Source organism: Sporothrix brasiliensis (assembly GCF_000820605.1).
Source record: "Sporothrix brasiliensis 5110 chromosome Unknown Cont21, whole genome shotgun sequence".
Lineage (NCBI taxonomy): Eukaryota > Fungi > Ascomycota > Sordariomycetes > Ophiostomatales > Ophiostomataceae > Sporothrix > Sporothrix brasiliensis.
Window position 1 is genome coordinate 2,326,567 of NW_024467140.1, and position 16,337 is coordinate 2,342,903.

General features: G+C 58.1%; 6 protein-coding genes across 6 annotated transcripts; 3 read left to right on the forward strand and 3 right to left on the reverse strand.

Moving 5' to 3' along the window:
- Positions 1-180: 180 nt before the first annotated feature.
- On the reverse strand, positions 181-1,953 carry SPBR_04863 (kynurenine 3-monooxygenase; the record flags this gene model as incomplete). Its single annotated transcript, XM_040763140.1, has 3 exons — positions 181-1,479; positions 1,554-1,771; positions 1,836-1,953. 3 exons carry the CDS (start codon positions 1,951-1,953, stop codon positions 181-183), a joined length of 1,635 nt encoding a protein of 544 aa, XP_040615700.1.
- A 769-nt stretch (positions 1,954-2,722) lies between these two features.
- On the forward strand, positions 2,723-4,019 carry SPBR_05021 (methionyl aminopeptidase; the record flags this gene model as incomplete). The annotated part of the gene is made up of 2 exons (XM_040763298.1): positions 2,723-2,860; positions 3,051-4,019. 2 exons carry the CDS (start codon positions 2,723-2,725, stop codon positions 4,017-4,019), a joined length of 1,107 nt encoding a protein of 368 aa, XP_040615701.1.
- Positions 4,020-5,325: 1,306 nt separating this feature from the next.
- Positions 5,326-6,000, forward strand: SPBR_05308 (ER-derived vesicles protein ERV14; the record flags this gene model as incomplete). Its single annotated transcript, XM_040763585.1, has 4 exons — positions 5,326-5,426; positions 5,504-5,659; positions 5,775-5,841; positions 5,908-6,000. The coding sequence occupies 4 exons, from the start codon at positions 5,326-5,328 to the stop codon at positions 5,998-6,000; spliced, it is 417 nt and encodes a 138-aa protein (XP_040615702.1).
- Positions 6,001-7,210: 1,210 nt separating this feature from the next.
- SPBR_04899 (pre-mRNA-processing factor 17) lies at positions 7,211-8,893 on the forward strand (the record flags this gene model as incomplete). The annotated part of the gene is made up of 1 exon (XM_040763176.1): positions 7,211-8,893. One exon carries the CDS (start codon positions 7,211-7,213, stop codon positions 8,891-8,893), a length of 1,683 nt encoding a protein of 560 aa, XP_040615703.1.
- Positions 8,894-9,249: 356 nt separating this feature from the next.
- Positions 9,250-11,076, reverse strand: SPBR_04844 (threonineeeee dehydratase; the record flags this gene model as incomplete). Its single annotated transcript, XM_040763121.1, has 1 exon — positions 9,250-11,076. One exon carries the CDS (start codon positions 11,074-11,076, stop codon positions 9,250-9,252), a length of 1,827 nt encoding a protein of 608 aa, XP_040615704.1.
- Positions 11,077-11,345: 269 nt separating this feature from the next.
- On the reverse strand, positions 11,346-15,270 carry SPBR_04572 (tldc domain containing protein 2; the record flags this gene model as incomplete). The annotated part of the gene is made up of 5 exons (XM_040762849.1): positions 11,346-11,411; positions 11,940-12,194; positions 12,227-12,664; positions 12,946-15,135; positions 15,205-15,270. 5 exons carry the CDS (start codon positions 15,268-15,270, stop codon positions 11,346-11,348), a joined length of 3,015 nt encoding a protein of 1,004 aa, XP_040615705.1.
- Positions 15,271-16,337: the final 1,067 nt, after the last annotated feature.

The following is a 16,337-nucleotide window of genomic DNA, read 5'->3' on the forward strand; positions in this document are numbered from 1 at the left end:
ACTGACAGTCGTAAAAATCGGGATGCGAAGCAGCTGGTATTGGCACCGTTAAGTCCATCCACCTTATATTCAAATAATATGCTAAAGCTGTGATTTGTCCGATATGTGCATTTCGTCTATATCATCACCCAGTACATCACCCAGTTCTTCGCCTAGTGCGTCATCTTGACCTCGCATCAATTACCGCCGGAAACCATTGGCCACCCAGTGACCAAGGTACCCAACGTGACTGGTCACAAGGTGAAGATATCGGCCGAAAGAACCGCCACCGCCGTGGCGCCGGCCGTTTAGGAGCAACACAAGCCCTGTCAAGGCTGGTACGCCGACAAGACCGACAAGACCGATTAAACCACCCAGCAGCACGCGGCCCTGGAACTCGCTGCGGCGCACGACCTCGCTGTAGCGCTCGTTGCCAAAGGACACGCGGGCGTACTTGGTGTGCCAGCCCAGCCAGGGGACGTGCACCGACAGCTGCTCCTCCAGAAACTTGCGCAGGCGGTAGGTGGGACTGAGCACGGAGGCGCGCATCTCGGTGTAGTTGTGGAGGGCGAGGTCGTTGATGGCAAAGGCGTCGGGGACGCGCAAGGCCGAGTACTCGGCGAGGGCGAGGGCGCGGCGGGCGTCGGCAGAGGCGCCGCTCGTGTCGTTGTCGCCCGACGGGTTGTTGGACTCGGTGTCGGCGTACTTGTCGAGCAAGCCAAAGAGGACGCGCACGTCCTCGAGACCGGCGTTCATGCCCTGCCCGTAAAAGGGGACCATGGCGTGGGCGGCGTCGCCGACGATGACGGCCGAGGCCTGGAAGTGCTGCGGCTTGCATTTGATGCTGATGAGCGGCAGGTGGGGGTTGCGGCGGAACGAGGCGACCAGGTCGGCGGGCGGGATGAGCTGGGTGACGCCGGGGAAGTGCTGGTCGAAGAACGCCGGCAGCGTCTGGTCGTCGGTGGCGGGCACGGCCTCGAGCTGGGCAAACTCGGCAGCAGGCATGAAGAGCGTGCACGTAAAGGAGCCGTCGTCGCTGGGGATGGCAATGAACATGAAGTCCTTGCCGGGCCATATGTGGAGGTGGTTGGGCGAGATGCGGAACTTGGCCCGGAACGCGGCGTCTGCGTCTGCGTCTGCTTCGTTGTCTTGTGCGTCGGCGTCCACTGCCTTGGCCTTGATCTGGAACTCACACCACAGCGTGTCGATGTAGTGCTGCTGGTAGTCCATCATGACGTACTTCATAAGGTGGTACCGGACGGGCGAGTGGGCACCGTCGGCGCCAATCATAAAATCAAAGTCGATCTCGATCTCACGGGCCCGGCCTGTCTTCTTGTTCGGCCCGTCCTTGGACCCGTCTTGCAGCTCGAACCAGGCCTTGCGGTTGCGGAAGTCGGCGCCGGTCAACTTGTGGTTGAAGAAGATCTTGACGTTGGGCAGCTTCTCCAGGATGTCCAGCAGACGGCCGTTGAGGCCAGCACGGTCAATGGCAAAAATGGTCTGAGAAGAGGGTCAGTCCATAAACAAATGAGCAAAATTTTCTTTTCTTTTCAGAGTCTGGTGAGAAGACGTACCCGGCCATGAGCATCATAGTCCTGTGCCGTTTCATACAGATCGCCCGACGGCGTCTTGCCATGGATCATGCGTCCCCTCATAGGGATGGTGGCATCAAAGACATGCTCAAGTAGCGTGGCGTTGCCCGAGTTCTCGAGAGCTGTGATGCCGCGTGTGGACAAGGCGAGGTTGATGGATTTTGTAAAGTTGAGCGGTGTCGTGGACGGGTCGCGCAGGTCTAGCAGTTTCCGTTAGTACTGTGGCTGCTATGAACTCATAATCGACGCATCGTCTCAACACACCGTTTCGAAGCTCGTACACCTCGACTTCGTGTCCCCGTTGTGCGGCATAGAGAGCGGCCAATGAGCCGACAGGGCCAGCGCCCACCACGACCGTCTTTTGTCTTGCATCCTCGGCCATTTTGTGTGAGTGTGGCGCGTGGTCTGGAGATCGACTGGTTCAGTCTCCGTGAGTCACTTTTGAAAAAGCCCTGTGAAAACAGATGTCGTGTGAGTGCGGATTTTGGATGAGTCGTTTTCACTCAGGTTTCATAAATTTCAAGCTCTTTCGAAAGAGATGCCTTTTGAGGTCTGAAACCGGGGACTCCTTTCTCATAAAATTCTCATGACAGTCATTGAAAAGCAAAGGAAGCCAAGAAAAAGGCTAGATCCTTCCCTCCGATGTCGAAAGGATGAGCCGGTGCCTGCGGCGCAAGATAATAAGACGGAGTTGGATTGCTAAGGTCTTAAAAACGGAGGACCAGAGCCTGCGCGTCCCAATTGGGAAAATCTTGGAAACGGTCAAAGTTGACACGTGATGAAACGGAGCTGTGCCTTTTGGTGACCCACTGAGCCTCGACGAAGATGACAAGCCAAAAATCCCCTACCTAGCTGTCATGACCAAAAATGCCATACGAAGGGCGCCAGGGCGCAACTCGCAGCCTTTCGCCCCAGTTAAGAGACTACAAATCGCCCCACTTATTTATGCCGCCGCCCGCGCACTCTGTTTTACATGTTCGCCTCTAAATCGTCTTTTGCGACGCCGAAAAAATACCACCATCGTGAAATATCTCCAGCCTCGCCTGCGTTACTCTGCCACCACGCACTCGCAACGCACAACAACGGCACTTTCCACTTTCCACTTTCTAGAAGACTGCCGGTACGGCAGCCACACATTCTCCCTCGTCGCCATGGCCGACGAAGCAAAGCGGCCGTGTGCTGGCGGCGACTGCAGCAACGAGGCCGGCACGCTGCAGTGCCCGACGTGCTTGAAGCTCGGCATGAAGGACAGCTTCTTCTGCTCGCAGGAGTGCTTTGGCCGTAACTGGGTGCGTCCGTCCTTTTTGTCTGTCCGTTGTCGACTCTGTGGAACCCTGTTTGCTGACCCTCTTTGATTTTGTTTCTTGTAGTCTTCACACAAGACCGTCCATAAGAAGGAGACCAGTATGTTGTCTCTCGCGTTTATGTCCCCAACGGTCCCTACTACGTGCTCTTCTTACTGACTATTGAACCCCAGAGGTCGGCTACTTCAACCCGTACCCCAACTTTCCCTACACCGGCCCGCTGCGCCCCGTCTACCCTCTGTCTGCAAAGCGCACCGTCCCCAAGACGATCCCCCACCCCGACTATGCTGCCGACGGCATCCCCAAGACGTCCCGCTCGCTGCTGCGGCCAAACAAGGTCGAGCTGCTTGACGCCAAGGCTCAGGAGGGCATGCGCACCGTGTGCCGGCTGGCCCGCGAGGTGCTCGACATTGCCGCTGCTGCGCTGCGCCCAGGCATCACGACCGACGAGATTGACGAGATTGTGCACAAGGCGTGCATCGAGCGCGACTCGTACCCCTCGCCGCTCAACTACAACCACTTCCCCAAGTCCGTGTGCACGTCCGTCAACGAGGTCATCTGCCACGGCATCCCCGACAAGCGCGTCCTGCTCGACGGCGACATTGTCAACCTCGACGTCACGCTCTACCACAAGGGCTACCACGGCGACCTCAACGAGACGTACTACGTGGGCGACCGCGCACGTGCCGACCCGGACTCGGTGCGCGTCGTCGAGACCGCCCGCGAATGCCTCGATGCGGCCATCCAGCTGGTCAAGCCCGGTGCGCTGTACCGCGACTTTGGCAATGTCATTGAGAAGCACGCCAAGTCGCGCGGCTGCAGTGTGATCCGCACGTACGTAGGCCACGGCATCAACTCGGTGTTCCACGCGCCGCCCAACATCCCCCACTACGCCAAGAACAAGGCTGTCGGCGAGTGCAAGCCCGGCATGACCTTTACCATTGAGCCCATGGTGGCGCTCGGCAAGTACCGCGACGTGACGTGGCCGGACAACTGGACTAGCACGACGATTGACGGCAAGCGGACGGCGCAGTTTGAGCACACGCTGCTCGTCACAGAAACAGGCGTCGAGATCCTCACGGCGCGGACAGCAAACTCGCCGGGGGGGCCGATACCCATGCCCGAGACCAACGGTTCGGCATAGGGCGAGGCGTCTTACGTTACTTTGTTTGATCGTGCGGTGTAGTTGACAAATTCTGAATTAATGAGGGCATGGGATAGCGAGATTGGAGTTTGGTGGTTGGTGACGGCAAAAGCAAAAAAGAAAAAGCAAAAGTGTAAGGCTCGAAGGAGCAAAAAGCATGATACATCGTAACGAGCGAAAGCGCAATGAATAGAACGCTGCTTTTTCCGTCATCCTCTTACTTATTTACTTTTGACACGTATCCTATGCCACCTGTCCTGTCAATGACGTTGTTCCTAGAACACCATCTGTCATTCATCATTAGGCTACTAGAGGGTATGTGCGAGAGGTGCTTGTCACTGACGTCGACTCGCAGCAAGCCGCTGAAGTTGCCTGCTTCTGTGAGTTGTCTGCCCCGCATATTTCGTAGGTCTTTGAGCCAGGCCCACTTTCGCATTCGTCAGGGCATCGTGGACAGTTACAGGGGATTGCCCAGCCACCGACAGCTCCCGTTGAAGGTACCAATACACTGGATATTGCGGCAAAGATACCTCCCGCACCCCGAACCCACAGCCAGTCAGCCTGTCCTTCTGTAATGCTCCTAATTTCGTATTTTTTTTGTGCCTGCCCCCATAAATGCACAAGCCACACACGCTGCGCCAGCCATTTTTGCGAAGCTTCGGCCGGCGCTTTCCTTGCCCCTTCTCCTGCCGTCCCACAGCTTTCCTTTTTCGCAGGCTTGATTACGCCTCTTTTGGACCTTCCTTTCCATCTCTTCTTGCTCCTTCCCTCTCTCCACCACCACCACCACCACCGACCTCCCCTCCATTCTTCGACACATCGCTTCTCTGACTCTCCCACCTTTGCGTCCTCGACTCGACCTCGACCGTCGTTTTGCCAACCCAGTTTTCTCGCGTAATCTCCTCAATCGCGCAACTATCGCCGCTTCATCTCCTGTACGTTGCATCCCGGGTTGTTGGCTTCATACCCTTGGCAGCCTTGCTTTTGCGCTTGGGGAGCACGTCACAGGCCACGAGATCAAAACAAAGCGAGTTCCTCGCTCGTGCTCCACGTTTCTTTTTGACTCGAGGCCAGGCTGTGTGACTGCCTGGTGGCCTTTGCTCCCGAGGCCGAGCTAGGCGCCAGCCTCTCCATTACTTGCAAACACCGTTTTCCCTCTGGCTTCCACGGTGCTTGCAGCAGCGTCTGTTTTTTTGTTTCCGTCTTCTAACATCTCGCCACAGCTTCGACCGCTTGCGCTTCGTCTCCGACCTTTGTCCAACAAAGTTTTCTTCTCCCCATCCAATCTACCGAACCAATCGTCACAATGTCTGGAGAGGCGTGGCTGTACCTGTTCGCCGTGTTGATAAACGCGGTGAACCTGTTCCTGCAGGTCTTCTTTACGATCATGTACAGCGACCTGGAGTGGTATGTCATGCGGCCTTGCTGAGTGCACTGGATAGCGGTGCGCGTTGCGTCTTGAAGTCCTGCTAACAATTGTGTAGCGACTACATCAACCCCATTGATCTCTGCAACCGACTCAACACGTACATCATCCCGGAAGCGGCCGTCCACGGCTTCCTGACCTTCCTGTTCCTCATCAACGGCTACTGGCTGCCTTTGATCCTCAACGCCCCGCTCCTTGCTTGGAACGTTAAGAAGTATGTTGCGACGAGCAAAGCCCCGTTTTTGTTTGTACCGGGTCGTGCCGTGGAGACCCTGGCCCGGCCGTGGCCCTTTGGGAATTTCTTACACGTGCTAACCTCACAACCCCAGAATCATTGACAACACTCACCTGCTGGACGCGACGGAGATCTTCCGGAAACTCAACGTCCACAAGAAGGTTGGTTGCTGTGTTTCCCCCCTCCTGGCTTCCCTGTCAAGCTCCAGTGGCTAACAAACCTCTTAGGAATCTTTCATCAAGCTCGGTTTCCACCTCGTCATGTTTTTCTTCTATCTGTACAGCATGATCGTCGCTCTGATCAAAGATGAGGGCCACTAGAGTTCCCTCCTCTGCTCCGCGGATACGATAACCGCGACCATGAAGGCGACTGACACCGTCATCAGGCTGGTGGGAGACAAAATGTCAACTGTGCCCAGAAGACAACCATTGGGACCAATCAGACCAACCACAAACGTTTCGACCAGAGCCAGCCGGCAAGACGCCGATGAGTTTATCAATTACGCGTGGTGGATGAGTCTCACTGAGGTGACTTTGTTGAAGACTGGCATATTATTTTTTACTGCTGCGTTGCACTTATACACGGTGTGAGTGTTTCTTGGCCGGGGCGATGGTGTAGTTGGCTTCCCGCACCTTGTTGCAGGCCTGTCGACGCATAGACGAGGGACGACAAGGGAATCGAATCTTGCGAGCATGGAGCGCTACGAGTGGGACGAGAAAGACAGAAATCGTGTGTATATTGGGGATATGTGGCTGCAGTTGAGCGCAACGTGAAAGCGGGTGAGACGTCATTGCTTTTGGCTGTTTTTTTTTGTTCCTTTTCATTTTCTGGTTTACTGTCGGTCTTCCGGGCTCTTCCTCGCGGTCGAGGCATGGTAATGATGTGCATATTTTTGCGGTTTTTTTGTCGCCCGTGTTTATACCTGTGTTGAAACACACTGCTCTGGCGCTCATAGGTGTTTTTATACGACTGCCAAATATACCTGTTAATGTCTGTTTACATGAATGTTTTGCCACTTGTTACTTTTATGCATTCCGCTTTGTCCATTGTCTTGAAGCTCACTGGCATTGTTTACTGTTCCCGTACCGTGGGGAAGCATGTCTGACGTTTATATAATGATACGGTATTGTGAAAGGGATTTCAATTCAAACCCAGTATAGAAGACCATGACGACAATTGCACCGGATAATGAAGCTCAAAAGTCGCATATTGATGACTTCACATGTCCCAGCTTGCTTGGAGTGGCCGGTTTAATCACGTGACTCTTCTACCGCTTTATGCAACAGGGTTGTATATTTTAGGCCGTGTTTAATCTAGCATGGCAAGCTCGACAATATTAAATCTCAGTTCTACCGCCTTGCAGTGGCCCGCGCTCCAACAGCTTTGCCGCACCTATATTGACGACGTCTGACGCGGCTTTTATTCACCTATGCGCGACAGCATCGCGAGTCCATCCGCGGGATTTTCGACTGACCGACATCCCATTCGACACGCGACACATCCCTCGTCCCATCCGTTGCCGTCCTCGCCATGGCCGACTTTGGCGACTACCCGCCCAACATGGCGCCGCAAGACGCCCTCGTGGTACGGTCGCAGGCCGAGCCCGACCACGCCGTCGTGCCCTACTCGGCCGAAGACTTGGCGCGCCCGACCGTGGGACCGGCCAACCCTTTTCGGCGCGCCAACATTGGCAGCAACACGCAGCTTGTGCGCAGCGCGGCGACGGGCACGGCGAAGCGCAAGAACGTGCTGTCTGGCACGGCCACGGAAGAGTTTGTGAGCGAGCACACGTTCCGGAGCAAGCACCGGGCAGTCGAGCGGCGCGGCGGACCGGCACGGGTGGTGCTGACGGGCGACGAGGTCAAGGCCCAGAACGCGGCCGTGCGCGCAGGGCGCGAGGGCAAGGGCAGCGCGACGGTGGCGGACGGCGACGGCGCGTACGTGGGGCCCTGGGCCAAGTTCCAGCGCAAGACCGTGTACGACGAGGTCGACGAGAACGAGGAAGACGACGGCGAAGAATACGAGTATGAGTACGAGGACGAGGACGAGGACGTGGTGGAAAGCGGCACAGTGATCCCGGCGCCGGCGCCGGCATTGGCGCGGCGCAAGCAGCTCGAGACCGTGGGCGACGAGACGACGGCGTTTGTGGGCAGCGAGCAGTACGACTACCAGGGCCGCACGTACATGCACGTGCCGCAAGACCTGGACGTGGACCTGCGCAAGGAGGTCGGCAGCATCACCAACTTCATCCCGCGCAAGCTGGTGCATACGTGGAAGGCACCCACGCCGGGCCAGGCGGTGACGGCACTGCGCCTGTTCCCCGACTCCGGCCACCTGATGCTGAGCGGCAGCGCGGACAACACGGTGCGCCTCTGGGACGTGTACCACCAGCGCGAGCTGCTGCGGACGTACACGGGCCACAAGCGGGCGATTACGGACCTGTCGTTCAACCGCGACGGCACCCGGTTCCTGACGGGCTCGCACGACCGGTGGATGAAGCTGTGGGACACGGAGACGGGCCAGTGCATCAACCGGTTCCGGACGGGCAAGACGCCGCACTGCCTGGTGTTCAACCCGTCGGTGGAGGGCGCGCACGAGTTCTTGTCGGGCATGTCCAACAACAAGATTCTGCAGTGGGACACGCGGGCTGCCGCCAGCAGCAGCGGCGGGGACGGCGGCGACAGCGTCAACGAGCCCGTGCAAGACTACGACCACCACTTGGCGGCCATCAACACGATTACGTTTGTCGACGAGAACCGGCGGTTCATGACCACGTCCGACGACAAGTCGGTGCGGGTGTGGGACTACAACATCCCCGTGCCCATTTCGTACACGAGCGAGCCGTGGATGTACCCGCTGACGCGGGCGGCGCTGCACCCGAGCAACAAGTACGTGGCGTACCAGTCGGGCGACAACCAGGTGCTCGTGTACTCGGCGCGCGACAAGTACCGGCAGAACCGCAAGAAGGCGTTCAAGGGCCACAACAATGCGGGCACGGCCATCGACGTGGCCATCAGCCCCGACGGGCAGTTCTTGGCGTCGGGCGACACGTCGGGGTATGTGTGCTTCTTTGACTGGAAGACGTGCAAGATGTACGAGAAGCTCAAGGCGGATCCGACGGGCGGGTCGGTCAACCATGTCGTGTGGCACCCGCAGGAGACGAGCAAGGTGGTGACGGCGGGCACGCACGGCGACATCAAGTTGTGGGATTAGGTGAGAATCGGGACGTTTGGATTGGGGAATCGCAGCATATTTCGGCGTTTGCGTACAGGTCTACACGGGACTAGGCTTTTGAAAACGGATTTGCTCAGGCAAAATATGTCATATTCAGCGTTACATAAGAAATCTATGATTTTAAAACCCAACAACCCGGCTATTCTTCATCGACATGAACCCATTTTGTATTGAATACAGTCTCGTTGCCAGCAGAAACATGGCAACGAGAACGAGGAAAGGTAGAACTCCAAACAAAACAACATATATCGCTGACACATCCAAGAAAGGTCCCCGGGGAATACACACAATTGCACGCTCGTCTATATAACAGGAAAATCAGACAGGAACACGCTCTAGTTCCGCAAGAACGACTTGAAGACGTTGCTCTCTGTGCAGTCGACCCAGGGGTAGCCAATCTCGCTCAGGTACGTCTCCAGCTCGCCGACCTCGGCATCGGGGCACAGGATGCCTGTCAGCACCTTGCCAATGTCGCTGCCCTCGTTGCGGTACTGGAACAGGCTGATGCTGTAGCGCGGGCGCAGCGTGGCCAAGAACTTGTCGAGGGCGCCGGGCCGCTCGGGGAAGTTGAACATGTACAGGCGCTCGTGGGGCACCGTCGAGCGGCCGCCCATCAGGTAGCGGATGTGGCTCTTGGCGAGCTCGTCGCCCGACACGTCGACGGCGTGCATGCCCTCGGTCGAGGCGATGCGGGCCATGAGGTTGCCGAGCTGCTGCACGCGCTCCGCGGCGTTGGCCGCCGTCAGCGACAGCCCCAGCAGCACATTGGCGGCGCGGCCGTCGTTGTAGCGGTAGCTGAACTCGGTGACGGCGTGGGGCATGATGGCATCAATGAGCTCGGCGAACGAGCCGGGCCGCTCGGGGATCTCGACGGCCAGCAGAGCCTCCTTGCCCTCGCCCAGGGTGGCGCGCTCGGCGACAAAGCGCAGGCGGTCAAAGTTCATGTTGGCGCCGCTCGTGATGGCGACGAGGGTGCGGGTCGGGTCGGACGACGGGTTCTGGGCGACGTACTTTTTGAGGCCGGCCACCGCCAGCGCGCCGGCCGGCTCGACAATGGACCGCGTGTCCTCAAAGACGTCCTTGATGGCGGCACAGGTCTCGTCGGTGGTGACCTGGATGACCTCGTCCACGACCTCCTGGCAGATGCGGAACGTCTCCTCGCCGACGGCCTTGACGGCCGCGCCGTCGGCGAACAGGCCCACCTCCTTGAGGACGACGCGCTCGCCCTTGGCCAGCGACTGGACCATGGCGTTGGCGTCGTACGCCTCGACGCCAATGATCTTGACGTGGGGTGCGATGCGCTTCACATAGACGCCGATGCCGCCAATGAGGCCGCCGCCGCCGACGCAGCAGAAGATGGCCTCGAGCTTCTGGATGTTGGTCTGGCGCAGCAGCTCCATGCCAATGGTGCCCTGGCCGGCAATGACGTACGGGTCGTCAAAGGGCGGGATGTCAATGAGGCCGTCCTGCTGCACGCGGCGGGCACACTCCTGCTTGGCCGCGTCAAAGTCGGGCCCGTGCAGCACGACGTGGCCGCCCATGCGCGAGACGTTCTTGTGCTTGATGCTGGGCGTGCCCTCGGGCATGATAATGGTGGCAGGAATCTTGAGCTTGCGGGCCGAGTAGGCAACGCCCTGGGCGTGGTTGCCGGCCGACGAGCAGACGACGCCGCGCCACGACTGGGCCGGGTCGAGGTGGGCCATTTTGTTGTAGGCGCCGCGCAGCTTGAAGCTGAAGACGGGCTGCTCGTCCTCGCGCTTGAGCAGCACGTTGCACTCGAGGCGGTTGCTGATGTTGACAGCATGGCTGAGGGAGGTCTCCTTGCAGACTTCGTAGACGCGGGAGGTGAGGATCAGGCGGAGGTAGTCGGGGTGGCCGTTGGGGAGGATGAACTCCTCGGGCAGCAGCTTGCGCACGCGGGCGGCACGCTCGTCAGCCTCAGCCGTGGCGAAATCGACCAGAGACTCGGTCCGTGACAGGCCCGATACACTGGGCGTCCGTGCCGGTGTTGGACGGCCGGGACTGCTGGTGCCGTTGCCATTGGGAGGAGTCGTGGTCGAGGTAGAAGAGGCGGCGGCGGCCGCCGACCGCAGCGGCACCGCATTGGGCGAGCCATTGACGACGGTGCTGCCGTTGGGCTTGCCTGTTGTTGGATCGGACATGATGGGTGTCTGAGTGTGCGTAAATATTGGTGGGTGCTGTGAATCAAACGGTGAGGCTGAAGAGAAGGAAAGAAATAAAGGAAACGGGGAAGAGGTCAAATTGATATATGTGAAAAACCCTTTGAAGAGTCACCGCTACCGGCAATCGCTAACAAAGCTCTCAATTCGGAAAGAGATAGCTAGCCACAGAGAAAAGTGACGGAAAGTGCAAACAGAGCCGCGCTAGCACACTAAAGTCCACAGCGGGGTTGCACCGTTGTCTGCTTGTGCTACAGCTTGCCGGGGACAGGAACCATCAGCGGCTTCAGCGTCCTGGGATGGCCGAGAGCGGGGCTCTGTGGCAGGGAGTCCAATCTTTGACGCCTGTCGTTGGCATCGTACAGTGGATATCTCTCGTCGCACAGGGTGCACATGGCCGCTGTGAGGGGGGTGAGTTACCCAACAGAGAGGAGAGACAGCGGCAATTGGTGCTTAAATTGTTGCACTGGCGTACTACACAGGCAAAAATCAGCCCATCTTTCTACAAGTACTTTCTACAAGTATCTCCGTTTGATTATTCTCACAGTTTTGAACCGCATCCGTTTTTGCAACCACCTCCCACGACCACCATTGACGACACCTCACGACTAATACAGGCACACGACCACCGACAACACAGCCTACACACATACACAAACACACAGATACAACACTTGCGCAGCCACCGGCACAACCGCCGGCACAACCGCCATCATGTCCAACCTGCCGCCGTCCGACGGAATGCCGTCGTCGTTTGACAGCAATGCGTGAGTCTTGCTCCACCGTTCTCTTTCTTTGTCTTGCGGCAGCTGCTGACACCTCCCCTTCCCCTCTCCTCCCCTCACCCCAGCGAAAATCAGTCGACGCCCCTGCAACGATTCGGCCGCAAGCTGCTCAAAGAACCGCTCATTCCCATCGGCTGCGTCCTGACCGTCGCCGCCTTTATCAACGCCACCCGCGCCATCCGCAAGGGCGACCACCACCAGGCCCAGCGCATGTTCCGCGCGCGCGTGCTCGCGCAGGGCTTTACCATCATGGCCATTGTCGGCGGCGGCATCTACCTCGCCGACGACCGGAAAAAGGAGCGGCAGCAGTGGGCGCTGGAGCGGCAGCAGAAGCAGCAGGCGGAGACGGAGAAGTGGGTCAAGGAGCTGGAGGCGCGCGACGCCGAGGACAAGGCGCTGCGGGAGCGGATTGCACGGCGGAAGGAGCTGCGCAAGGCCGCTGGGGCCGCCGGGGCCGCGGGCGGCGTGAGCGACGAGGCGGCCGAGGCGGAGCTGGAGGCGCAGCTGGTGGCGGCGGCCGAGCGGGAGGCGCGTGCCCAGGCGTCCGCCGCTGGAGGAAGCAACGGCGCAGGCGGTGGTGGTGTGCTGGCGGCACTGGGAGGACTGTTTGGCGGTGGACGAAGCAAGAAGGACGACGGCGCGAGCAGCACGGCAACACCAGCGACGGCAACACCAACAGAACCAGAGGCCGAGGCAGAGGCCAGAGCATCATCACAGCCCGCCGAGGTCAAGAAGGGCGTACGGAAGAGCCACGGCCGGAGCCAGCTGGATACGCTGGGCGACCTCTTTGGCAAGCGGGGAAGCGGTGCAGACGGCGAGGGGAAGAAATAAGAGAGTGTGGTGTACAAAATTTGTAACAGTACGCGACAACACGCACGAAACGATTGTACATAAGATTGACACAAAACAGGTTGGGCACTTGGCACCTGGATGGAACAATAGCATAGTGTGGAGAGAATATAGCTCTACTCAAAATTCAAGAACGGTCACAATGGCAATCGACACGTAACAATCATATAACCCAGAGACCACCCGTTATCATAAAACGCCAAAATCTCGCTCATACCATACTCCCACCACTCCGATTGGCACCGACCAGGCCGGCCATTTCCAACAGAGCACGGTCTGCGTCGACGTCGCCCGTGCCCAGGTTGATGCGCCGCCGCGCCTCGGCCTCCCGCGCCTCCCAGGCCCAGCGCTCTGCCTGTTCCTTGGCCTCGTCGTCGCCGCCGCAGCCCCAGACTTCGAGCGCCTCGATGGAGAAGCGGTCCTGGAAACTAAACAAGCGGGCAGCACTGGGATGGAAGGCGCCGCCGGCGCCACCACCGTGTGCCTTGGCGCTGTGTCCCCGGTCATGCGTCATGGCGCCAAACTCAAAGTTGCCGTCAATCATGAGCGACAGGGGGCCCAGCGGCAGGATGCCCTCGACGGCGGACTGGACGTGCTGGTGCTGCTTGAGGCTGGCCTTGACAGCAGCGCCCGTGGGCGAGGGACAGCCGAAGCCGATGCCGCCGGCGTGGTTGTTGGCGGCGGTCGGCTTGACAAAGGCGACATAGTCGCGGTTGATCGTCGACGCCCCAAACACATCGTGCACAGGGCTCAGCTGGAACAGCACGGTGTCGCTGTCGCCAAAGCAATCGCGATGCGTGAGACGCCAGGGCTGGCTGACGTAGGCGCCAAAGATGAGTGTTTCGTCGTCGCCGTCGTCATCACCGCCGTCGTCCACACGCTTGCCGTTGCCGTGCGGGAATCGCCGTGGAGGCAAGGCGGATGCAAAGGTGGCTTCTGGGCCACGCGGCGTGTCGCTGATGCGCGTGCCTTTGACGAGAAGGATGGTCGGCGCACGCCAATTAAAGACCTTGGACTCAAAGGAGCCCATGGAGAAGCCGTCGTTGTCGCCCGAGTAGAGCGGGCGCATGCGGTGGAAGAGGGAGGAGCCGGGAAGGAAGAAAGACAGCTGGGAGAGGATGTTGAGGTTCATGATTTTGTTCGCAGAGTCTTGGATGAGGAGTGGAGGAATGGGTATATTAGTTGCTGCAATCGTGGCAGCCGACGACTTTCGCCTGGCGAGCGTTGGCGGGGGGGTTGTTGTGGTAGTGGTTGTGGTGCTATCTGTGTTTGCATCGCTGGCGCTGGCGCCAGCGCCAGGTTTCGTCCGTGACAAGTCAAGGTTCTTGGAAAACAAAAAGTGTTCAAACAAGGCATTGAACCCGCTAAAGAGGAACGGGAAGCACACGGGAACGATGGCATCAAAGTGGGCAAACTTAATGCCCGGCGATGTCTCGACATCGAGGAACGTGGCCAAGATGCACTGGGCCGTCTCCCGCAGGCTCTCCAATGCATCTCCCGTAAAACGGCCGGCGTAGAGGGAGATTGGTTCCTGGGGGCCCAGTGGTGCCACCAAAATCAGCAGCATCAGCAGTCGCCGGAAGTTGTCGGCAGGGATGCGTGCACCGTGGAGCGTGGCGGCAATGTCGGCCGCCTTTCTCGCTGACGCTTTCGGGCCCGTGGGTACCGAGCTGTTGATGTAGTCGAGGGCATCAAAGGCGGCCATAGCGAGCTCGTCATTGTCGTCGTTTGGCAGGTCGTCGTCGCAGCCGTCATTCTCATCGGCAGGACTGCGCTTCACGACATCCTCTTCGCCGTCGTTGTCATCAATGGACGCGTCCACGGCAAAGCCCTCGTTGCCTGTTGGCACAGTCGACTGCGCGCGTGCGGCAGCCGCGGCCTCTTTTCTGTCGTCGGAAAACAGTTTGCGGTCGTGCACGGCCAGACTGCGGAAAAGAAGCGTGCGGCGGTCGCTCGCACCGTGGGCCAGCACGCGCTTGTACCGGTCGGTCAGCAGCGTGACAACAATGACCAGCTGCTCGAGGCCCAGCACAGCGGGCGCGTCGGACAGAAAGGGGAAGGCTCCGAGGTACGAGACCATCTGGAACACGACCGGCGACACGCCCAGGATGTCGGGGATGGCCAGGAAGCGCGCGACGGTGTCTTCCTTGAGGTAGCGCAGGACGTGGGGCTTCCTGCTGTGCTCCTCGGCCGTCTTGTTGCTTGTTCCGCTGCCGTTGCTGTTGACCGTGTTGTCGGTACTGGTTCCGCTTTTGCCATTTTCGGCGTCATTCTCACTGTCCTTTGGCTGGCTGCTGTCCCGAGTGACGTGTGGACTCTCCACGGTGGCGTCTGCGAGGCTCTTGAAGTTGTCCTTGAGCGAGTAGAGCTCCAGGGAGGTGAAGCACTTTTGCGCGAAGCGGTTTGCCTGTCAATGTTAGAGAGAGCAGTCCCAAACAACGATAATCTCTGTCAAGGGATGTCCTTAGACTCTTACCAGCTCTTTTACGAGCTCCTCGTGCGACCGCTGCAGCGATGGCGGAGTCGACTGGCCTTGGCCCATGGCGGCAGTAGATCGTAGTGGTTCGTACTTTGTAGTAGGAAGTGGTTGCACCAAACGACAAGCTATCGCTCTCTCGTCCGTTTCTTGCTCAAAGACGTCGTCGATGCCTCGTTATCCGTCTCGTTCCGTCGAATTGACTCTGCAAAGAGAGCTCGTTCCAGTTGCAGATGCAAGTGCAGATGCGCTGTAATCACAAACAGTCGCCGTCATCGTGGTGCAGAGGACAGCGAGCCGTGTGTGCGCGCGAGGAAAGCCGCAGTGTATCAATTGTCAATGGATGCGATGCAGTCGTTGTGGGTTTCTGTGTTGCGTATGTCTCGACCGTTTTGGGCATTTTGTGTGTGGAAGCAAATGAGATGTGAGACCAGGCAGCCGGCTTAAAAAGTAAGAGCCCCAAGTCAACAATTCGAGGCAGCATGTCTCGTATAGTTCGGGCACCACATGATTGGGAAGGAACGAAGTACTCGGCCCTTGCAAGGAAGGAATGCACGACTTGGCGGCGAAGAGGCGACCAGCTACGTAAAGCTCATGTGGGGTCCTAACCGGTCCTGGTTGGTGAGGCGGGGAAGGCACAGGCATTACTTGTTTCGTAGTACAAAGAACCATTTGGAGAAAATGAGGGCTGCGACAGTGTCTTCTGTTATATGGACCAACACGGTGTGGCATAATAACACGCCGTGCCGCAATTCCCAACAGATTCCTTACTCTAAGTGTGGCAGCTTATCGTACGGTTTGACAAGACAAACTCAGCATATAGGTTTCGAAGTTGTCGGAAGATGAAGGGAGTCCATGTCTATTTTTGATATATTGAAAAGGAGTTATTGGATTGTAGTTTTCGAACGAAAGGAGCATAAAATTATTTATTTAATTTTAAAATGGACTGGACATAAGATTGTTGCACATGGGGATGAGAGAAAATCTGCACACTATTTTCAGGCAAGTTCCAGACCAAACTTACATTATGTCTCAGTATTTGGTAAACGTGAAAGCCACTTTCTTGATACGTACGAAATACAGTGCACAACATTCCCATAAGAGAACTGGTCAAAAGGACGTTACATCTACAT